The sequence below is a fragment of the Blennius ocellaris genome, assembly GCF_963422515.1.
Source record: "Blennius ocellaris genome assembly, chromosome: 3".
Lineage (NCBI taxonomy): Eukaryota > Metazoa > Chordata > Actinopteri > Blenniiformes > Blenniidae > Blennius > Blennius ocellaris.
This window is the reverse complement of record NC_137652.1, coordinates 18,929,571-18,953,305: the sequence shown is the minus strand read 5'-3', so window position 1 is coordinate 18,953,305 and position 23,735 is coordinate 18,929,571. Positions and strand designations below refer to the sequence as shown.

The following is a 23,735-nucleotide window of genomic DNA, read 5'->3' as shown; positions in this document are numbered from 1 at the left end:
AGTTACAATCCACTCCTTGAATCTTTCTTCTGACAAGTGTCACTAAGTTATCACCATACAGGATCTTATCTGTCTGTTTCTCTTTGGCCCTTTGGTCATGACCAGCTCATCCTGTTTGTTTTTGTGTCTTTTCCCCGCAAATCGATCAGGAAATTCCGGACCGCCGTCACCCTGTTGACAGATGAGGCAAACCCTGGGTTTAAACACTGCTGACCGCTTTCCATCCACAGTCCATTCAGTCAACATGTCGCCATGGAAGCTGCACGGCATTTTCTTATTCTTCTCCATCCTGTGTCGCACAAATGGACAGCTATTTTATGAGAGGTAAGACGTTTTTACTCATGAGTTATATCTTTACATCAATATCTACTGTATATTAACTCTTTATTCAAACTTTTCTAGTTTCAGACCACCGTGGATAAGGTATGTGCGTGTCCAGATGTTGTATAAACCAATACATAATACCTGTATAATCCTGTTGAAACCCTTAAACTTCTTTGAACTTATTTGCTCTCTGACCCCCAGATTGCCATACGATGCGCGGTTCGGGGACAGGAGTTTGTAAGTAATGCAAAACATGAGACACTCTCCAAAACGAATTCTCATTTCATTTGATATTTTGACTCAGTGAAGCTACGTACCCTCTAAAATACATCAATAATACTGCAGATCAAAGCTACTGGGGATACAAACTAATGCTCATGCTGCTCGCAGTGGGAAATCTTCTATGCTGCTTTATGCTGGAGAACCTTGGATAATGCAAATTGTCACATATGAGCATAGGCCTGTGCTACAAAGCAGTCAATTCAGGGTTTGCCGTACTACGACACTGGTTCAATTATTACCAAGGTAAATCATCCCGGTAACTTACTCCGAACCTCTAACCTGCTCTGGATCAGGTGACGTTCTGGATAAGAGATCAACCAGTATATAAATTCCGCCTTCTCACCAGTCAGGTGTCTTGGAAAATTTTGTCTTGTGTCTGGTGTTGATGATATTAAATTCCCAGGATGTAGAGATACTAGTCATTATGGAAACATTGCACTGGGTTGATGTCATTGCATCAGTAGTTGGCACAATTGGCACATGCACCCATACATATACCACGTGTATTTTTTCTTGTACATGCCCATTTGATATATTTGGATTTTTAACATTTGTATTGTCTATTTACAGCTTTCAACCTGCGAGGGTGGCCATACCGACTGTGTCATCAGAGCCAAGGTACGCTCACTGACACTTTGAAACCAGACACAAAATAATCCCATCTGAATCTCACGAATGCACTAAAATCACACAGAAATTAATTTTCCTATCCCAATATTTCATCAGGCCAGAGATTCTCAACGTTTTTATTGAGGAAATTAAATTTGTACTATTGTAAATGGGAAATGTTGAAGACAAACAGACCAGTGTCACTCTTCCTTGTAGATGTCATGTAGCTTGGTCTGACCACTCATCTACTCTTTCTGCTCGTTCTCCGAGTTTAAAAGACAGTTTGCTTCAGTCTTTTTGACAATGACAGTAATCATATAGTCCTCAAACAAAAATCACCGATTTGACCTTACTCTTAAACTAAACATCGAATCGCACTTTATCATTCCATTGGGAAAATTCCTTTTTCCGCATTTACCAATCTTATTTCTGTGTTGGGCAGCCACATTAAAGTGCTCTGAGGAGCACCTTTTGGCCTTTTGGCTGTTTGATTTGAACCTGCCAACCTCCCAAGTCCACTTCTATAACAGAAGACCACCCACTGCCCTTGCGATCCGAGCCCAGTCATCAGTGTGAACAGTTGAACCTTTTCCCTGCAGGTTCACCCTGCTGGCCCCGGACCTGCTGAGGACGGACAGCCAGGAGAACATCTTCCTCCAGGCCGAAGGTCTGGCCGGCCCTGTCACCGCCTCCATCTCCATCCAGGACTTCAGTAAGACCACCATGCTGCTGCAGGACTCCGTGATCCTCAACAAGGAGAACAACTACCACGCTCTCAAGACCATCCTGGTGAAAATCCATTCAAATCATCTTCAGTAATATAATTACTCATACTGGCAAAGAGTGGCCTATTTTTCCCCAGATACTCACTGAATTACTATCTAACATATTAGAGCGAAGGTAAAAGGTGACTTTTGACACGAGGCGTGGTGTCCACGCCAGAGTTGGAGGAGAGAGGGTTTGCATGGTGTGAGGCAAAAGATACTGCACAGGGTCAGATGGGTCAGTGCTAGTGTTCCTGATGGAACCTGTTTCATCAGGAACAACAAGGAATAATACAGATTTGAGGTGTGTAGCAATTTGAAGCCTTTTTCAATGTAATGAAGCCCATAGTGTAATAATTTGCCAACAGCGTATTCCCTTATCGTAATAACATTTTGTCACTAATCACTAATCAGTCATTATCTGATTAAAGCAACATTAAAAAAAAATGTTTTCAATATGTAATAACTGCTGGCAATAATGTAATAATGCATATATAGGGCTACATTTCTTAGAAGTAATATTTTTTGGTAGGTTTTGTGCAGTTCCCTTTTTGAAAAATAGGTAAAATGGCAAAGATTGTAGTCATATCCAGGAAAAAAAATGGGTTTGAACCACTGTAATAGAAAATTAAACAGGATGGATGAACAACTGGGCATTGATCTTCCATAAATAAAAAAATTCTTGAATTACATCCTACTTGACATGTTGCTGCCAAAATTAATCTGGCAATTTAATGCCAGATGAGTGGTTTTTGTGCTAAGCAGTTTAAAAATGGCAGCAGAGATTATTTGACTTCATCACAATGGACTTTAAGCATGACATTGTGTCCAAACCAATTTGTGGGTCTGATTTCTTTCCAGCTTCCTTCAGGTGACTTGAACCGTGATGAGAAGAAGAACAAGTTTGTGTATCTAAAAGTAAACTTTGAGGGATTCCACGTGGAGGAACGAGTGCTGATGGTAAATTTTCACTCCGGGTACATCTTCATCCAGACGGACAAACCCGTCTACAACCCCGGAGACACCGGTGAGAACACAGAGACTCAAAGATTAACACAACCACATCAGAATCAAACATGCATATCTTATCAAGAGTATTCATCTGTCAAATAAAAGTATTTTGGTTCTTGTGAAGTTATCTGGTAGAACCAAAAATCTTTTACTAGAGTTGTAGTCAAGACCATCGAACTCAAGACTGAGTCAGGACAAAGACCAGAGCATCCAAGACCAAGACAAGATCATCATTAGACAAGACCCACACTTAATGGGGCCAAGACTGAGTGAAGTCCAAGACCAAAGTCTCGTAAGACCAAGACCTTAAAGGTCAGAAACCAAGTCAAGACCCAGACCAGACTGTAACGAGTTTCAAGACAGTCAAAGACCAGCGCATCCAAAGACATAAAAAAGACCAAGAATGTAAGGGGCTGGGACTGAATTGAGACCGAGATCAGAGCATCTCAAAGCCAAGATCTAAAAAATGTGTCTGGAGCTCAATCTTTAGTGTAATAGCTCAAACAATAGCTCTTATAGTTCTTAAAGAACAAGAGGAACCTCATTCAAGATTTATGAATTTGAAGTTTGGACAAAAGTGTAGAAATACTTTTTGAAAGAAATGCTCCAAAGTCCAGATAATGTTCGCCTTGTTTGGCGAACATTATTATTGTATTATTGCGATTTGAATTATTTATTCAAAATGTAAAATACAGAAACGATTGAATATTTTGTCTTTTCATTGTTATGTGACTTCTTAAATTTTTTTTTTCTTTGTCCAGTTCGACTGAGAGCCTTCGTATCCTCGCCAACCTTCAAGGCCTTTGACAGCTCCATCACCATAGATATTCTGGTAAACTGGGATGATATACTGATTTATAGACTGGAAATCTTTGTTGTAACGATGTGTATGGGCATTTCATCTCATGTTTGACCCGTTTGCAACGAGCATGCGTTCATCCTTGTTCATCATTCACATACCTTTCAGATCACATCTTCTGTATATTCCAGTCATTTGTTGGTGAGTCTGATATAAATGAACATTCTTTCTATGTGTGTTTAAGAATCCAGATGGTGTGGTGGTGAAACAGATCTCCAGAGTCAGAGCGACCAACGGCATCTTCAGAGAACAGTTTCCTCTCTCGGAAATTGTCAAGTATGATCATCTTATTTGGATCTTTGGATGTCTTTGCAGTCTTCACTCATATAGTTTGATCTTTACAAAAAAAGCTAAATTCGTGTTAACGTGTCAAATTTACACGAAACATCAGCGTTGATAAAACGGATATGTGTGTTGATGAAGCAGATTTAAAATCCATAAATAAAAACAACTTTTCGGGTGGACTCGAAGCACTCCCGAGATATACTTTTAAAAAGAATTATAAACATCTACTTTGACAGCACAGGAAATTTGGAGAAACTTTGAATGAAATTATGATCAATGGTACACAACTTAAAGATAATATCTTCAACTACAACTATCTCACATGCTTTTATGGTCATTGTCCCTGGTAATAATAATCTACCAGGTTTGTAGAGAAAGTGGTTGGATTTCCTCTGACATGACCGATTGTTTCACAGTGAAGGATTGTGGGTAGTGACTGCAAAGTTCGACCACTGGCAGCAGAACACGTTCACCTCCCGGTTCGAGGTGAAGAAGTATGGTGGGTTAAGTTGTATTAACTCATTTAATCTCATTTCCTGAAGAATTTCGAGACGGGGTTTGTTTTTCTTGTTTTAGTGCTTCCTGCTTTCAACGTGACCGTGACACCGAAGACGTCCTTCCTCAGGCTGGATGACAAAGAACTGGCAGTAGAGATTTCTGCCAGGTCAGTGGAAATACAAAATAAATCTCTCCATCTTCTCACTGTTTTAACTCATTATGTATTTCATGGCCTGTTTCAGGTACCTGTACGGAGAGACGGTCCAGGGAACGGCCTACGTTGTGTTTGGAGTGAAAATCAACAAGGACATGATCCGACTGCCCGCCGTGAAGCAGGTGTCTCAGGTGAGTTCACAGAAATTCCCTTTGATTGGATGTTTTTGAAGCTGACTGCATCATTTCGGATCAACATCACTTATGTTGTGCCTTCTGCAGCTGGATGGCGGAGTGGTCAAACTGACTATGGACGAGCTCAAAGAAGCGTACCCAAACATCCGGTCTCTGGTGGGCCACTCTGTGTATGTTAAAGCCTCTGTTCTCACCAAAACAGGTAAACAGCTCATCTCAGTACAGATTCAGGATAAATAAAAAAAACAAAAAAACAAAACCCTTCTATGGTAATTTTGATAACAAGCTGTTTTTTTTAAGTTTAAAAACACTAAAATAACCCTTAAGGATCTGTACATGTTCATTAAAGGTAAACTCACTGTTGTATCACTTTGCATATCATGATGACGTAATGAGTCACTGAGGTCTGGGCTGAACACTGGAGTCAAAGTATCCCGCTATCCAATGAGTATCTATATTCATGCAGTGCTCTGCCAGAGTATACATGGGATTTCTGTCCACCAACTACCTAAAAATGTTTCATGTGAATTTGATGCACGGTTAACAGCTTTTTGCACACTGCAAGCAGAAAGTAGCTGCCACCCCCAACAACCCTTCACAAGAGAAACTATCTTTCAGTTCCATGTTGATTTTAGGGGACACGATCAACAGAAAAGTTCTTCTAGAGCCATTTCAGGGGGGCAGTTGTCTGTTTTTGTGCGTTGTTGTAATTTCCTTATTGTTGAGGTCCAACTCTCCAGTGTGTTAGAACCAGACCAAAGTTTGTCACGGTCTGCTCAGTCACCCACACAATTCTCCAGTATGACTTGGGACTAGATGAGTATCTACATGCCCAAAGTCATCCTAAACTTAAAAGATGCTTTTCAACTCCAAGAAACTTTTGGATTTTAAGGTAGGACTTTTTCCCCCCCCCCCACCAATGCAGGGAGTGATCTGGTCGAGGCTGAAAAAACTGGCATTAAAATTGTGGAGTCTCCCTATGTAGTATTGTTCAGAGACACTCCGAAGTACTTCAAGCCAGGCCTGCCTCTGGACTTCACAGTAAGTTCTAGATGATCATTTCAAATGAGAGATCTTCAATAAAGTGGATGGAAACCACACTGGAGACATTTTTTCCACCTTGTCCAGGTCCTGGTAAGCCACCACGACGGTTCCCCGGCTCCTGTTGTGATGGTGAAGCTGAATCTGCTGGACGAGCCGCTGGTCGTCACCTCTGGCTCAGCCAGAGTCTCCATCAATATGCCCAGCTTACAACGTCCACAAACCATCACTGTGAGTCTGGGTCCCTGCTTCTTTAACTTGTTTTCGGGGCGGCTGTGGCTGTGATGGTGGAGGTGGTCAGTGTATAAGGACAGTATATAATATGACATGTTGACATGTAAAGAACAAAGTTCAGCATTGAGATTATCAAATAAGAACAATGAGTTTCTCTTTGGATGTCATCTGTTTGTCGAAGGGATTTATGTCAGGAAGTGAATGTTTTGTTCTTGAACTGATTTGTGAAAAGATGAGTAATGGAGAAATGTGGTTGACAAGGGTCAAATTGAAAAGACAGCTTAATGTGGGCTCTACAGTGGTCAGTCTGTCCAATGGGATCATAGAAAGAAATAAACTAACAAAAAAGAGGATCCTGATTAGTTTCATGTGCTCCAATGGAGGCTTCTCATTTCAACTTTTAGAACTTAAAGCATCTACTGCTGGCATCTCTGGAGTTTATGCTTTTATAGGCCAGAAAGTGAGTCCATTACAACACGAGTCAGGTGGTAATAATATTCTGGCTGATCAGTCTCTATTGACATCATTTTGATGAATGTATGAAGTGGTGCTGTAGTCAAGGCCACCCAACCCGAGACTGCATCAAAACCAAGACCAAAGCATCCAAAGACCATGACAAGACCAGGACTTCAAGGGTGCAGAGACTGAGTCAAGACCAAGACCAGAGCATCCTGAGAGATTTTAAGGGTTCAGATCAAGTGAAGACGAAGACCGGAGCGTCGTAAGATCAAGACAAGGCCAAGATGAGGCCAGTATGTTAAGTGGCCGAGACCAAGACCGCTCTCAAGTACTACAATGTCAGTATGAAGCAAATCTAAGACAGTCAAGTCTATGTTTTGAAAGTCTTTGAAATCTTCTTCACGACCAGTGGCAGAGGCGATTTCAAAACGTGTTCTCAGTGGTTCCAAGCAATGGAAACAGACGCCAAAAAAGCAACAAGAGTTTTCCATTTTCAGAAGAGAAAATTGTCTCATTAACAGGACTTAAATATGGATCCCAATTCTTACTAAAACTATCAGTCGTACAAAGAACCTGCTTGTTAAGTGTAAAGCACTTTGAACTGAATCCTTTCGAAAAAATATACTATACAATATAAATTCACTTTCCTTTGAATAGCATACTTTTATTTGTTTTGCCTCACAGGTCGTCACAGACCACCTGAAAACATGTTTGTGTTATGTATGTTTTCCAGGCTGAGACCATCCAGGCAGGCCTGAGACCCGAGCAGCAGGCCAGACAGAAGATCACGGTCAAACCGTATGTCACCTTCAACAGGCGCCTCCAGAACTACCTGTCTATCTCCACAGGAAGCAACCGGGTGTCTGTGGGTGACAGCCTGTCCATGAAGCTGAGCATCATCACTGCAGACCAGACACACAAAAACTTCATCAAACACCTCACCTACATGGTAACCGCACACACACATTATTATCCCTCAACATGAATCAAAGACACCAGCAGATACCAAATCATCATGCTATTATTCCATCTTCAGGTGCTCAGTAAAGGTAAAATCATCACAGCGGAGCGGCTGGATGTCAGCGGTCAGGTGCTCACCAGCGTGGGTCTGTCAGTGACCGCAGACATGATGCCGTCGTTCAGGTTCGTGGCCTTCTACAGTATTCCGTGGGCCGGACAAGAGGAAGTGGTGTCGGACTCTGTCTGGATAGACGTGGTGGATTCCTGCATTGGAGGGGTAAGTGCTGGGGGTCAGATTTTTATCGATGTGATGGGCAGAAATTGTAGACATGGGTCGACATCTGCAAAGATCAGAATTTAGTGCACCGCGAGTTGAAACGATTCTGAAAGTTTTGGAGCTCTGATCATACATCAGAAGCTAAACTTTAGGAGCAGCTACCAGATTTGGTCACTTTGTCCAGTCACATTGTTAAATAAAGACCTTGGGCAAAAAAGAAAAAGCTATGTTACTTTCCCTGCAGTTACGGTAATTCTTTGGTAGAAAACATTGATTCAGTGTCACTAAAAGAAGTGCATTTTTTTTCAATTCTTTTCAAATTTTTACAAAACAGTATGCAACAATCAAACAGACAAACTAACATCTCCATTTATCATTTTGCGGGTGTATTTTTTTATCGTCTGTGTCTTTTAGCTGACAGTGGGCCCAGTGGACGGCAGGGCCAGAGACCATGTACCCGGGAAGACCTTCCGCTTTGAGATCCGCGGCGACCCGGGGTCAAAGGTCAGCATGGTGGCTGTGGACAACGCTGTGTATCTGCTCAACAAGGACCGACTCACACAGAAGCAGGTGTGTATTTGATCAAGAGTCAAAGAGTCTCTGGTGCCAACTACTGTTAAAAAGAGCCTCTCAAAAGACAACTTTGCCATCTGTACCATCGGAGATCAGTTAGAGGAGCAATCCCGCCACAGGACTGTGGAAGAAGTAAAATCAGACAGTGATTTCTTCCTCACTGGTTTTGCTCAGGTCTGGGATGTGGTGGAGCGCGGCGACATCGGCTGCACTCGTGGTGGAGGCAGAGATGCTTCTCAGGTGTTTTCAGATGCCGGGGTACTTTACTCGTCCAGCAAGGGGTTCAAAACTCGGACCAGAGCAGGTATCTGTGTGGACAAGATGTAAAATAAGCTGATTGGTGTTCACAGTTTCAGATGTCCAAACTTTTTGTGAAAAGTACGCGAGTTGCCATAATCATCATACCTGTTACCATATTTTCTGGATTACAAATCACATTTGTTAAAAAAAACAAAAAATATATCTGCTTTTCTTCACATTTCTCATACTGAACACATTCTGGTGCTCTCTTCCTGTTTTGTGTTGCACATTTGACCATTTAATGTTTTTCCCTATAAATATGGTAGTAATGAAGCGTTTTCAGTGGTAACGTAGCAGCATTCTGTTGTCATACAGTGACATCTAGTGGTCCTAGGATGTATGCATGAGTATGGTTTCATATATTGGTTGCTTCTTAATATACATTGCATGAGTAACAATACAACAAAAAAATTGAATAAACTAAACTTAAAAAAGGTGACTTATACAGTATAAAAGATACAGTAAATGTGTCTTATTTAATCAATGTGCATCCATTGACACATTTACCTTGATATAAATTTGGTGTTACATAAACTTTGACTCCTTTCAAATGACATATTATGGATCTATGTGGTTCACATATGCTTAGAATGACCATCGTCCAACTATTAACTGTGAAACCAACGATTCATTGACTTTTAATAATTAGTTAACGGGAGCAAAATACACTTATGGGTGTTTACAATGGCTTACTTCATCATTTTAATTAATCTCTATCCGAGTGACATCACATTTACAACTGTGTGTGACTCATAAACTACATATGGTGAAGAAAATAAGAAAATGTATATGATTGTACTTTTAATATCAGATTTTGTTCTACTTGGAGTATTTTCTGAGTTATTTCCTCTCTTCTCTTTTCCAGCCCTGCAGTGTCCAGGTCATTTCAGAAGGAAGCGCTCTCCTGAACAGGTGCAGCGCAAAGTGCAGTTGGGTGAGTTTCCTGTCATTGGGTCTGCTCAGACTGAATCTTTTACCTGGAGTTTGTACTGGGTTGACTCTTTAACATAAAGAATCTTGTTTTTTTGAGGATGTGCGATATGAAACATACGTTAAATGACAATCATCCACGTCTGACACAACGACACATTGAAATATTAGAGAAATCTGACAGCGCACAGGTGTGACATCCTGTGTTTTTTGACATCTTCCTGCTGCAACACTTCACTTATAATAATTCAAAATAAACCAAGGATGATTGTAAAATATCTGACATCAAGCTTCAACTAATCTTCCACTTCTACTTAATGTGTTTTACTGTTCACATTTCTATGTTTTAGATTTGTATGTCTAGTTATTACGTCCTCCAAGGATGTAATAAAATCATCAGCGTATGTTTGTCTGTCTGCATGACTTTCAGGAAGGTTACGTCAAAACTACTACAAAGATCTTGTAGAAATGTTCACCACAGATAGATACAGTATTAGGCCATGGAAGATTCCATTAAATTTTGGAGGTGATCCGGGAACTGTTTTTGTTTTTTTTCTGAGTCCAGGTCAACCTTTGGCAGACATTTTTGTTTTAGTACTTTGATTAAGCTGCTTTTGTTTTTAAAGTACTTTATAAATAAAGTTGAGTTGAATTGTGTCTTGGATCCAGCTTCAACTCCATTGGTAAAGCACATTTTAAATCCCATTACTTTTCCAATTTCAATACATTTGACATTTTTCTGACAGAAAAAACATTTTCAGACACTATTTTCCATCTATCTTTTTATCTTCAGTACTGCTTTATCCCCTTCAGGGCCTCTAGGCACTGGAGTCAATCCAACTAATGAAAACTAATCAACCAATATAACCAAGGACACATTATTTACAAGATTATATAAGAAATATGTAAAAGTAGCGTTCATACAAAGGAAGCAGTTTTTGCAAAGGAAACAGAATCAGGTCGACAGGTTGAATTTCCTTTAAGATTCAACTCTGATACCTGAACAAATGAGAACACAATGAAATGATTCCTTAATGCTTTGCATTTTGATCAAGACTTTTAAGAAAGGAAAACAACCACATGTAATGTCAGGAACTGCTGATTGCAAATAACAACAAAAAATAATTCTGAGATATTTCACATTTCACTATATTTTAGTTTTCCTGGTGAAGGCGTTGAAGTTGAAAACGATTGTTTCTGCTGCAGTACATTCATGTTCTTTAGCAGCGAGCCTTCTCGCTCCTTTATTTGATTCTTGGAAGCAAATGGTCAAAATTTACATTTTATTTTGAACCCATCTGTTAATTGTACTAAATAATGTCCACGCGACAGTCTTCAACAGTCCTGCCCTGCTGATTTTAGAATTACCAAATGCTAATGCCTGCATACGTCCATGTTTGTCCCCGTCTTTCCTAAGAGAGTCACTATAAAGAGAAGCTGTTGCGCCGCTGCTGTAAAGATGGCCTCAGGGAGATCCCCATGCCGTACTCCTGCACACGACGCTCTCTGTACATCACCGAGGGCTGGGAATGCATCCGGGCTTTCCGCTACTGCTGCGCCACCTACAGGGGCCAGGTGTTCGACACTGAGGTGCCCACCACCCTGCCTCCCACAACCACGATAGCTCCCACCACGTCAGCTCCAATGCGAACCTTCCGTCCGTTTGGAGTGGACGTGTCTGCACGAAGGCACATGCCAACCAAATATTCGTTAGGTAATCGATGCTCCTTGATCAACTTTGCACTTCGATTGAGTTTGCAGGATGCCTTGAAACTTTTTGATGGATTCATTATGAATTCACATTGTTGTGTCATTGTTAGTGGAGCATTAATGGCCTGATCGAGCTCATTGTGTTACAACGTTTCCCAACAGACACGGCACGTTTTCACACCGTATCACATAGAGAACCTATAAGACCTGCAATGGCAGGACAACCTGGACCACCTGGACCCGGTGGCCGCACTTCTTATACAGATGCAAACAAAATGGCAGAAGAAGAGTTGTCGATACTGAAAGAGGTAGTCGAAGAGGAGGAGCGGGAGGAAGAGGAGTGGGACTACCTGGACGAGGCGGATGTGTACCTACGATTCAAGTTCTATGAGTCCTGGCTGTGGACGGACTTTGACCTGCCGACCGAGGCAGACCGAGATGGGTGAGTGTTTTTCAATTCATGTAAGATTTGTATTTGGAAATGATCCATTGAAATCTAAATTATAGTGAATAATGGTATCGGGTAATTGGATCTGATACGACACAGTGTAGTCATACTTATTCATACGACACCAGCAACTTAATACCCAGAGAAATTTGGACCAACGAATAAGTCAGATGTCTCTCATTACTATAACTGCCCAGTGGACCCATGAGGACTTTACTAATATGAGCAACATGCTACATAAAGTGTTTCATGACTCACACACCACCAATGCTTCATGCTACACGCGATTGAAAGTATGCGCGAAAGGTTAGCATATCTGTGCTCATAAGAAGAAAGTCAAGTTTTAGAAGATCAGTATCATATGGTTTCATGAAGAAATGGATTTGTGTATCATCTGCATAAGAATGGAAAGTAATGGAGTGTTTCCAGATAATACAGGAAGCATTGTATAATGTGAAAAGCATAGGTCCAAACAGAGAACCCTGTGGAATACCAAGTTAACTTCAATCTTCAGTCTGAAGAGTCTTCATTAGCATGAAAAAAGTGGAATCTCTCTGATAAATGAGTGTTTTTAAATTATGTCCTTCATTTGAAAAGTAAGGAATATTTTATTAATGGTGACTATCTGGTGTGGTGTACACTTGGTCAACTCATTCAGTATTGTGCAATCATCCGATTGCACTTGTTCAACATATGCTGCACTTTCAGACCTTAGATGTTTTTTTACTGCTGGTAAAGAAAACAGTGTTTGGATCAATAGGTTGACAAAACAAACCAAGAATTTGTGTGTCTTTATGCGCCTCGCATGTTGACAATGACACAAATATTTTGTTAGTTGAAAGTACAAGACGTTCTTTTTTCTGATAGTTGCCTCATTTTGTTGATGATGAAGGCATGAATCATGAACACAGTCCTGATCTGTGTCACTCTCCTCTGTGTATATGCTCTTGGTTTTACTCTTGTGTAACATCCGATGCTGGATATGTGTGTCACGGCCTTGTTTGACTTGCACAAGTTGTTTGCTGAAGCTTTGGAAGCCCAAACCTGTGATGGCATAACCAAGATTATAGACTCACTTGCAGAAATCACACAGTTCTCAATCCCAAAAAAACAGGTTTGTTTATGCAACAAGTTGATAAAATTGTGAACTCATAGTAATAAACAAGAGGAGATTAATACAGAAAGTACGTTTTTTCTTAATCAACATGTGGACGTCTTGGGATGTATCTATATTGAGCAATTTAAGAGAGAGAGAGAGAGAGAGAGAGAGAGAGAGAGAGAGAGAGAAACATATTGTAATTTTCTGACCTGCTATGATTTTTACATCAGTTACATTTTGTTGTTTTTATTAAAAGTGTGCTTTGGCATTAAAACTTGGAAGTGAAGATAATGAATCTGAATTTGTTCTCCAGGAAGGCATCTCTGGTCGTGAGTAATGTCCTACCAGACAGCATCACGGAGTGGGGATTCCTGGCAGTCAGCACATCGCCTGATACTGGTGTGTGAAAGAGGAGGAAGTAATCATAATAGTGTCAATATGTTTTCTATGTAATGTACTGACCATGTTGAATGTAAAAGTGCTACATAAAAGTGCATTTAAAACAATAGGGAAAAAAATGATAGAACAGGTAAATTGGAAAATAAGAAATGTGACGATTAGTTTATATTAGATATTCCTTCATCAGTCTTATTAGTGTGGCAGTACTTAGATTGCAGACGCAAAGAATAAAAGAAAAGTTGAGAAATATTTACACAGTAAAATATTGCATGCAAAACATAATCTTATAGAATAAAATATGAAATTAGAGACATTAAAAACCCAGTAAATATCAGATAATATGCAGATGATGTAGGATTATATATTAACAATATAAGACAGTAAATACAAAATGTATAATGTAAATACAATGTGGTATAGACACTGTGAGACATTACATGAACAATGTATATTTAAATTACATACGTATACAGTATGGGATGGTAGGTACATGATGTTATAAGGTATTTGTATAAGTAATATACAACATGATATGTAAATCTATAAATAAATAAATAAATAAATACAAGAGTATGTAAACACTGTTATATGTTGGCTCACTGTGTCCAGGTTTCTGTGTGGCGGAACCTTACAATGTGAAGTCCTGGAAGCCCTTCTTCGTGGACCTGAAGCTGCCGTACTCGGTGGCGAGGAACGAGCAGGTGGAGATCAAAGCCGTGATCCATAACTACGGCGATGAAGACCTCCACGTAAGAGAATCCTCTCCTTTCCGGCTCGTGGCGGGTTCCTCCTGCGTTTGTCATGGCTTGATATTTCTGCTCAGGTGAGGGTGGTGCTGATGAAGACGGAGGGCGTGTGCAGCGTCGCGTTCAAGGACCGACACACGCAGGAAGTGAAGCTGCCAGCCGGCTCCTCTGTGGCGGTGCCGTACACCATCGTTCCCTTGGTGGTGGGGAAACTTCCTCTGGAGGTGATGGTGCTCGGCAGAGACTCGATGGGGGGAGACCGCATCCAGAAATTTCTCCGTGTGGTGGTGAGTCAACCATGATGATGACGACGTGAAACCTGATGAAGATATCTTCCTAGTCAGAGATGACGAATGTCTCAGTGTAAAGGAAAAACCTTTGCTGCAACGGTGCTTGGAACCACGGAAAATATATTTCTGTAAATATTGTTTGCAATGTGAACATTTTCTGGAATGAAAACACAAATATAATACGTTTCCACTTGAAACATTGTTGTGTAAATGGGTTCTCAGTTCAAGAGCCTCAAACATAACTAATAAATACCGCCGACGTCAAAGCTTTCCCTTAGTTTTTTGGGAAGAAATACACATACAGGTATATCATCAAAATGTTCACATATTCTGAGAACTTTATTTCAATGCTGCTGCAGTTTAATTTGAGTTTATGATCTGAAATGACCTCAATTCCCTTTTGTCTTTACCAAAACAGCTGGATGGAGTGCAAAAGACTAAAGTCTGGAGTTCTGTGTTGAACCCGTCTGCTGAAGGAGGTGCGTGGATTGCTCATATACAAGCAGCAAAGTCACAGTGCATGAGGTCTTGGAGCGTGTCGTAACAGTGCTTGTGTCGACAACAGGAAAACAGACGGTCCTTGTTGGTAAAGTCGACCTGGAGTCAGTCGTTCCAAACTCTGTCCCAGAAACCTTCATGAATGTCCGAGGTCAGTCACGGTTCCAAGTGATGACACAACGATAAATAACACTTGCAGAGAGACGATTGACTCCTTCCGTCTCCCCCTCCCCTTAACAGGCAGCGTGTTGGCAGACAGCATCGATAACTCCATCAGCGAGGACTCGCTGGGGTCTTTGATCCGGATGCCCGGCGGCTGCGTGGAGCAGAACTTGGCCAGCATCACGATGCCGCTCATCGCCACACATTACCTGGAGCGGAGCAAAGGATGGGAGAGTGTTGGGGTGGAACGCAAGGCAGAGGCCATCCGATACATCAGGAGAGGTGAGAAACCCAAGTGGAGCAAGATGGACGCAAAGGGAAATCAAGACATTACCTGATTAGCTGCACCCACAAATGTTGTGAACTGACGGCAGAATGGATTAATGAGATGGATGAATGAACAAAAATGAGTGGGTGGATGTCCTGATGCTTTTTGGATGAATGGTTGATGAGCTGATTGATTAGAGTATTAGAAGATTTCTTGGATTGTTGATGGATCTGTATTATAATACTTTAATGCATTCAACCAATAGATAATTGGCTACTTTTATCCACACATAGTTTCTTGAGGTTTGTGAAAAAATGTTATACGTGAAAACTGAACTGCAGGGATACTTTCTCTTTCGTTCCTGTTGCCTGGGTCCACTGTTAGCTTTACCATGAACATTAACATCAACTCGAACGCTTGTTCCACTCATGACCACATGAAATATATCAGACTGGAAGTAACATGAGCTTTGGCTTGTTTCCACAATACCTGTGATGCATTGCCAGTGTAAATAATCATTAACATATTGTCCTCACCACAAGTTGCACTTTGTTTTCAGTTTTTTTTTTTGATCATGTGACTTATATTAAGAAAGGAAATTGTATATTGAAATATACTAGTGCATCTTTGTCAATATGTCACAGATATTGATCTAATATCAGCAATCAGTTACAGAACCCTAGTATCTTGAACAAGACTGGTGATTTGTGGTTTGGGAAACCAGATGATGACCTGGACTGAAGGACTGAGAAACTGGTCTCTGTTTGAATCAGGAGTTAATTGATGCTGCTTCACATCCTCAGGCTATGAGAAGCAGTTGGCATACAGAATGCCTGTTGGCTCTTACCCGCCCTACAGAAGACAAGGAGCGAGCACATGGTACTGTCTATACGTTACTGTACATCTTTCATTCGATCTCGTCATAAAACATGGTAAATAAGGACAATCTTGTGTTAACACATGTATTATTTCAATTCAATATAATTATTTGGAATATGTTCTGCGTGCAAATAAAGATTTGTGATTCACAATCTCAACAATCTTAACATGATTTTCTCCAGGTCAGTTTATGTAAAAGAGAAAGGAATGCACACATATGGCTTTATTCTCACAAAAGGCTGTCCAAGTGACATGAAAATATAAACAGTCTAATTTGATTCACTTTTCATCATGTGAAAAAAAGCAAGCTGACCTTGAGTAGCTATTTGAAATATTCATCTGATTACTGTAACGAGTGATCAGGATACACTTCAATTATATAATATAATTTGTTAATTAATCATAAAGATTATAAATACATTATATCTATATTATAGATATAAGGTATATTATTATATCGGATATTCAGATTCATAAGCAGTGAAGATTAAATGCTGTTTTGGAAAAAAATTAATAAATGAAAGATATATACATTTATTTAAAGACAAATACTTTTAATTGGAAAAACTAAACAAAGTCAACATAAAAAAAACAATAAAACATGTTGATTTTTACCTCGTAAAGCACTATGAATCACCTTGTGTCTGAATGCTGCTATATAAATAAAAATGTCTGGCCTTGATGTGTTTTACGAAATATATCCTCAATTTGAATCTAGTAACACATCTGCAATGTATCCCGAGTTGCGGCTGTACATCCACTCAGCTTTTATACAACTAATGATCATTTTAGATCCCCCCCCCCCCGTCTCTGCCTGTCAGGATCACAGCGTACGTGGTGAAGGTGTTCTCCATGGCTCACCCCATCATTGGAGTGAATAAGAAGGAGGTGTGTGACCCCATGGTGTTCCTGATGCAGAACAAACACCGGCCTCTTGAGGGGAGATTCGTAGAGAGCAACCCGGTGTACAGCACGACCATGACGGTGAGTCACTGAGGAAGGTCAACTCAAAGTTAAAGACAAGTTCAGGCAACATGCAAAAAAGTATAAGAAAAAAAAAACCAAGATTTAATGAGATCAAATAAAAAGAGCTAAATGCAATAAACAAATAGGTTCTTGACTTCTTGACCAGGAGTCTGCCTCTGGAGCGACACGTGGCTTTTTAGCCTCTCTGTAGTGGCTCTGAACCTTTCTCAAAAGTATAATAAATTATTGTTATATTGTGCAGAAATAGTTGTAAATGACCATGATTGCTGTGGACTTCCTCACAACACTCAACATTACAAATGATTAATATTGACATTGAGGAATAAATCGGACCCGGCCTCCTGTGTATCAAAAGTTTTTAAACAAAGGATTCAAACCTCTGCTGTTTGTCTCCAGGGTGGACTTCAAGGCGACGATCCAGAGGCGACGCTGACCGCGTTCGTCCTCATCGCTCTGGCCGAGGCCAAGCAGGCGGGCTTCCACTGCGACGGTCCTATTGTGAAGATGGAGGCAAAGATAATTTTTTTTATAAATCTGCGCTGCGATTTGTTGTATTTGTTGGAGACCGTGACTAACCTCCCTGCGTGTCACCTGTATAATGTAGACGGTGATGAGTAGGACGATAAATTACCTGAGGAAAGCCATCATGAAGCCTGGAAGGAGACCGTACACGGTGGCCATCATCTCCTACGCACTTTCTCTGACAGACAGTGGACGCTTCAACCCGACAAAGGTTTTACTCGAAGCTGCAGCTGAAGGTATAATATACAAAGAGGATTCCTGACCTGAAATACTTTAATGATACTTACTCAAAATATGAGTCCTCGACTTGGATATAGAGTTTCATGTACGTAACAAAATAACATCTCAGTATATGAATTCACAAATTCAGCCTCTCAGAAGTTACTCAAACTGCTGTGATATGCGTGAATGTATCTCTCTTCACATCAACGCTCCAAAAATGATTGAATTGAGAGTTAAAACAGAATCTAAACTTTTTAGTTTTTACTGAAGGGAATTTTCTCTTCAGTTCTTCTGAGGAGCAATAGTTTGTGTACGCATTACAAACTCTGATGTCTGCTCCTTCTGTTTGGGATTTTTAATAGTACCAGACATTTTCAAGAGCTTAGACCTTTGGAAAAGTTGCATTTATTTCAAAGCATTTTCAAAAAGTTGCATTTCTGTGAAGATGGAGTCATAGCGTTTTGGAAAAGTTGCACTTTTGCCCATTTTCATGGAGATGCATCTCCATGAAACTCCATGGAGATTTTCAAAAAGTTGCATTTTCCACCACCCCCATGGAGACAGAGCATTGTCAAAAAGTTGCATTTTCCTGTTTCCACATAGGTGGAGTGTTTTCAAACACTCCCCCCCCCCTGACATTTTCCTTGGAGACTGAGTCAGAACCTTTCAAAAGTTTTGTTTTCCGCCTATTTCCCCGGAAGCAGAGCGTTTTTAAAAAGTCCCCCCCCCCCCATTTTGATTGACACAACAAACATTTTGCCATTTCACTCACAAAGTTGTTGTGTAATTACAATAGTATGAGTGGACGGTTTGGTGTTTTGGCGTTTTGGTGGTTTGGTGGTTTGGTCTTTTGACCTCTCAGTGAGCGCTTCTTTGTCGTGCAGGTGGCAGCCACTGGCCTGATCGGGAAAACTCTTTGTTCACGCTCGAGGCGACCGGCTACGCTTTGCTGACTCTGCTCAAGATGCAGCGCATGGACGAAGCTGCAGCTGCCTTCAAGTGGCTGAACAGCCAGAGACGAAGAGGAGGGGGCTTCGGCTCCACGCAGGTACCAGCGGGCTGCGGGGCCCCGGGGAGATAATCTGCAGCTTAATCATCAAAAGTGTCAAATGTTCTTTCATTTCTATTTCCTCCTCTCCAAGTCCACCATGGTGGTCCTTCAGGCGCTGTCGGAGTATCTGATCAACCAGCCCCCTCCTCAGGACCTCAGCCTGGACGTTGACATCAGGATCGCCGGACGCAGTGAAATCCGCTACAACTTTAACCCCAACACTGCCTACGTGGCTCGCTCCTCCAGGGTGAGTAAACTTTAAGGTGTCAAACACGATCAGCCTGAAGAGCGGTGTGGATTCGTTCTGACGTATTTCACAATTTTTTTCCCCCCCTCCCTAGTTGTCGACTAATCAAGGATTTGAAGTGGAAGCTCGAGGAAACGGACAGGGAATACTTGAGGTTGGATTTTTTTTCCACAATGAAGCAGTAGTACATGAAGACAATTTGTTGAGTTTCTTCACTGATCTGTCCCCTGTCTTTAACATCACTCCCTTCTTGTGTCACTAGGTGGTGACTTATTACAACCAGCTGCACGAGGTGGATGAGAAACAGCCCTGCAACCACTTTGAACTCAACGTCGTCGTTGAAGAATCCGGCGGTAAAGATGAAAATTATTCAGTCACACATTTTTCTTTTTAATAAACTTCATTCATACAGGTACTCTCACTGAGACACAAGTTCTCATTTTCAAGAAATCTTTGAATGATCTTTGTTTTTGCGACATGTTTTTATTCCTTTATAATCTCGAAGACCGTTGTACTGCCTCAGTTACATAAAACACACACATTGCAAAAACGATGAAAAAAAAAACATAATTCAAAGGATACAAATATTGAGATACATCATTCATTCTATAGTAGGAAAAGTAGATAAAAATGCCTAATTTGTCCAGTATTTTAAGGCAACATTTTTGTTTTTAATGTCTATTAAACCCTTTGTGATACAGAATGTATGAAAAGTGCCATTTGGGTCAAATTTGATTTGATTTAATCAGACATCTATCAAGGTAGATATCATGCAACGCTTCCCATTGAAATATTGAAACCCACATGGGTTGCTTTTTTCTTGCATGGAAACGCACCGCATGTGAAAATTGCACGCCTGGTAGACGTGTTCACTTGCGGGCCACAAGGCAGTGTCTACAATTGCGTCACTCTCTGTCTGGAATTGCACTGTGTTGCTTAAAACATATCACATACGTGAAAGGAAACATGAGCAATATGAGCATCTCCGGTGTAAATCACCCTGATGTCATGCTTTCCGACCATTGAGGACTCGAGAAGGCAACACCAGCGAAAGAACAACTGTCTCTCGTCAAAGGATCTATTGAACCGTGACCCAAAAACCAAGGTTCAGACGACCTGGGCTTCCTGTACTGCTGCACCCCTAATATCTGAATCCAGCTTTGTTTTTGACTCGTTCCAGAAAAACCTCCAGCAGATGTAGAAAAGTCCTACCAGCTCACCATCAAAGTGAGGTCAGTTCAGCAAATAAGTGGGATGAAATATACTTTATTTCTGAAGAAATTACATCAATAGTGCTACGATGTTTGTTTGATTTTTTTTCTACCCTGAAACATTGATAAGTTTCTGCTTCCTTTTTCCCTGTTCCAGATTATTCTCAATAATGTATTTGGTGGTTCCTTATTTTGTGTGTGATGGTGTTTCAGTTTTACACTGATTTCTTTCAAGGAACTATCTTTAATTTTACAGTCCTGTGACTGACTAAAAATCATATTTTAGACCTGAATCACAGGAAATTACCAAGATCTGCTTTACCTATTCTTGCTATTTTAATTCCTTTCCTATCCAGGGCTATTGGGCCTCGAGATGTCAGGATGGTGGTCCTGGATATCAGCCTGCCCACTGGATTCACTCCTGAAAACTCAGACCTGGAAATGGTGATAATTCAAGAAAATCTTTAGGCTTACATTTCCAAATAGCTGCCTGACATTTGGCCTCTTCAACAGTTATTATAAGTTACTTATTTTATGTTTCTGTGTGTCTAGTTGTCCAACTCTGTGGATCGCTACATCAGTAACTTCCAGATTGTGGATAATCTGAGTGACAGAGGCTCCCTCATCATCCACCTGTTCAAGGTAATGGTGATGTAAATCCACCGCATGTTTATTTAACTGCAAATTCTTCAAAGACATTAAAAAATGTCATCAATGAAAATAGGGTAAAGTCAGAAAGAAAGGCATCATGGAGTGGAGGAATTGACATAAGAGACCAGGGCTAAGACCTGTTTATGTTATGAAAACGGAAGGCTTTCATTGCATTTTGGGTGTCTGTTTACACGACAGTGGCACTCGGAGCCATTATGAAAACGCACATTTTGAAAATGGTCCTCACAGTGGAGCTCTTCGAAAGTGCTCCAACTCCGTGGAAAAGGGGGAAATACAACTTTATGAAAGCACACCGACTCTCTGGCCTGGCATGCTAGCTATATCGCTATCAGCATTTGTGCCGTTTCCATGGAAACTGACATTTCCCTCTCTTCTCTTCTCTCAGGTTTCTCACATGGAGCCGGAGATCCTGATCTTCAGACTGCAGCAGAGATTCAAAGTTGGGATCCTCCAGCCTTCCTCAGTTACTGTTTATGAGTATTACAACCCAGGTCGGCACCAGATTGGTTAAAGTGTAGATGAAGTCTTTCATTCTTTTTCCCCGCGTTAATTCAAATTCCTTCCCTTCTTTCATGGACGCAGACCACCGCTGCAGTCGCACCTACACTCCCACTGAGGACAAGGAGGAGCTCGCTCAGATCTGCAGGGACAACGTCTGCCGCTGCACGCAGGGTACAGCCTGCACCAGTCTGCACAGAGATGCTTGTTTGTGCCTTGCTTGATGTCTGACGTTTCTCTTCGCTGACTGCACCGCAGGCGACTGCTGCATCTCCAGAACGGACGACCAGGATTTCTCCAGCTTAGAGAGGGAGACCTTCGCCTGCAAGAGCCTCCACCATGGTAAAAACAGACAGTCAATTTGTGTCGGGGATCTTTTGCAAGTACGAGTCCTTTGTGTCGGAGCCAATACTCGACACCGGTATTGTTGTATCCCAAGTTGTCAATCATATAAATGCTATTAGGCTGTAATTTTAGCGGTCTTGACCAGAGTCAATAGTGTCTCTGAAGTAAAATGAGAATGACACTCTGATCTGATGTTTGCCAGGCTATGCGATTCTAAACTGATTCCTTCTCTTCAGTTTTCCAGGTGAAGGTGCTCAATGTCAGCCAGAGTTACTACGACAAATACGAGGTGGAGATCGCACAGGTGATCAAACTGGGTGAGTTTCTTTTCCCTTTCTCACTGCACACGTGAGGAACTATTCAAAAATGCATTATCGCTCAATGAAAAACACAAAATCTGAATATTGTAGCAGTTTAATACACAGAACAAATGATAAACAGCTGAACCACCGACCGTCACATACGTCTCGCCTTCCTGGTGGCTTTGTGTGCAATAATTCCTCACTCTTCTTCTTCCTTTCTCAGGTGTGGAAGCTGGAGTTGAAGTGGGTCAGCGGAGGGTTTTTATGTCTCACGGAGGCTGCAGAGACAGTCTCAGACTGGAGCCGGGCTCCCAGTATCTCATCATTGGCCCTAAAGAGGACTCCTGGAACGTCGAGCCCGAAACCCACAGGTGAATTAAATTTAGAGACCGCAAGAGAAATACACAAACTTTAAAGGCTGGTTGTTCCACCATCCGTTGCTGATCTCACTTTCTAATTATATCAAAGTGTCCATGGGAAAGAACTCAAACCTAAAGAACTTTAGTTGCTTCTAGTGTGCGAGTTATTTACATGGCAGCCGTCAATAAGACCTGTGGACATTGCTGACTATGAGTTTATGAGTTAAAAAGTCCATTTATGACACAAAGACACAAGCCATTTCCTCCATTTCCACAGAGATGGAGCATTTTCACCAAAGACAGAGTCCCAGCATTTTCAAAAAGTTCAGTTCTGACTCTGAGCATTATTGTGATGTCAACAAACACCCAAAAGGCAACAGTAATTTTCAACCATTGCACTTGGAAATATTGTGAACGGGGCTTTTATGGGTCGAGCACAAGTGAATTTACATATATAAAGAAAAAAATTCTAAATCATTTCAATTCAGTTGTGTCGCTTGAAAGTCGAATAAAGATAAAACTACAGTGTCTTTGTCCCCGCTTTGATTTGTCCTGTCAGATACGTCTACATGTTGGGGAAAGACACGTGGGTGGAGCGCTGGCCTTCGTCTGCAGAGTGCTCCGCCTCTCCCAGCCTGCAAGCCAAATGCAAGAGTCTCAAAGACACCGCTTACGAACTCTCCATCAACGCCTGCAGGCTGTAGACAAACCCGAGGAGGAGTCTCAAATTTTTGATCTTCAAGTTCTTTTCACTCTGTGAGAAGAGGACTTCTTTAAAAAAAAACAAAAGACAAAAAAAACCCCACGTTTTTGTTTTTTTTGGCTGTGGAAAGATGAACTGAAAGTGTAAAGAAAATGGTTTCTATGTTCGTTAAGACACAATGAGGAAGTTATAAAAACAGATGTCAAGTAGTGAAAGTTCGCGGAACATATCATGCATTGCTTTTTTTTTTCTTCCATAGTTTAACAAAATACCAAAGAGATACAGGTTGTAGTAAAGTTTAAATATTCATGTGTGGAGAATACAAATGGATTTGTCTAATACTGCTTATGATTGTCAATTTAC

General features: G+C 41.0%; 1 protein-coding gene across 1 annotated transcript in view; it reads left to right on the top strand.

Annotated features, from left to right (window-relative positions):
- Positions 1 to 23,426, top strand: part of LOC308144648 (complement C3-like) — a gene marked incomplete at its 5' end in the record, with an annotated part of 107,381 nt that extends 83,955 nt beyond the window's left edge. Inside the window, 40 exons of the mRNA XM_080515823.1 lie at positions 1,796 to 2,004; positions 2,841 to 3,006; positions 3,752 to 3,822; positions 4,034 to 4,125; positions 4,551 to 4,633; positions 4,711 to 4,798; positions 4,875 to 4,977; positions 5,068 to 5,182; positions 5,906 to 6,021; positions 6,109 to 6,252; positions 7,448 to 7,663; positions 7,751 to 7,951; positions 8,366 to 8,521; positions 8,699 to 8,828; positions 9,690 to 9,758; positions 11,172 to 11,468; positions 11,627 to 11,906; positions 13,325 to 13,410; positions 14,020 to 14,159; positions 14,234 to 14,443; positions 14,865 to 14,925; positions 15,012 to 15,099; positions 15,189 to 15,388; positions 16,178 to 16,253; positions 17,075 to 17,237; positions 17,637 to 17,750; positions 17,845 to 17,998; positions 18,869 to 19,032; positions 19,127 to 19,282; positions 19,377 to 19,436; positions 19,545 to 19,635; positions 20,463 to 20,514; positions 20,850 to 20,937; positions 21,046 to 21,135; positions 21,551 to 21,656; positions 21,748 to 21,837; positions 21,922 to 22,005; positions 22,245 to 22,325; positions 22,534 to 22,681; positions 23,229 to 23,426. Of these exons, the coding sequence (XP_080371949.1) occupies positions 1,796 to 2,004; positions 2,841 to 3,006; positions 3,752 to 3,822; positions 4,034 to 4,125; positions 4,551 to 4,633; positions 4,711 to 4,798; positions 4,875 to 4,977; positions 5,068 to 5,182; positions 5,906 to 6,021; positions 6,109 to 6,252; positions 7,448 to 7,663; positions 7,751 to 7,951; positions 8,366 to 8,521; positions 8,699 to 8,828; positions 9,690 to 9,758; positions 11,172 to 11,468; positions 11,627 to 11,906; positions 13,325 to 13,410; positions 14,020 to 14,159; positions 14,234 to 14,443; positions 14,865 to 14,925; positions 15,012 to 15,099; positions 15,189 to 15,388; positions 16,178 to 16,253; positions 17,075 to 17,237; positions 17,637 to 17,750; positions 17,845 to 17,998; positions 18,869 to 19,032; positions 19,127 to 19,282; positions 19,377 to 19,436; positions 19,545 to 19,635; positions 20,463 to 20,514; positions 20,850 to 20,937; positions 21,046 to 21,135; positions 21,551 to 21,656; positions 21,748 to 21,837; positions 21,922 to 22,005; positions 22,245 to 22,325; positions 22,534 to 22,681; positions 23,229 to 23,373 (5,183 nt within the window). The 3' untranslated portion in view covers positions 23,374 to 23,426. The remainder of the gene's footprint in view (positions 1 to 1,795; positions 2,005 to 2,840; positions 3,007 to 3,751; positions 3,823 to 4,033; positions 4,126 to 4,550; positions 4,634 to 4,710; positions 4,799 to 4,874; positions 4,978 to 5,067; positions 5,183 to 5,905; positions 6,022 to 6,108; positions 6,253 to 7,447; positions 7,664 to 7,750; positions 7,952 to 8,365; positions 8,522 to 8,698; positions 8,829 to 9,689; positions 9,759 to 11,171; positions 11,469 to 11,626; positions 11,907 to 13,324; positions 13,411 to 14,019; positions 14,160 to 14,233; positions 14,444 to 14,864; positions 14,926 to 15,011; positions 15,100 to 15,188; positions 15,389 to 16,177; positions 16,254 to 17,074; positions 17,238 to 17,636; positions 17,751 to 17,844; positions 17,999 to 18,868; positions 19,033 to 19,126; positions 19,283 to 19,376; positions 19,437 to 19,544; positions 19,636 to 20,462; positions 20,515 to 20,849; positions 20,938 to 21,045; positions 21,136 to 21,550; positions 21,657 to 21,747; positions 21,838 to 21,921; positions 22,006 to 22,244; positions 22,326 to 22,533; positions 22,682 to 23,228) is intronic.
- Positions 23,427 to 23,735: the final 309 nt, after the last annotated feature.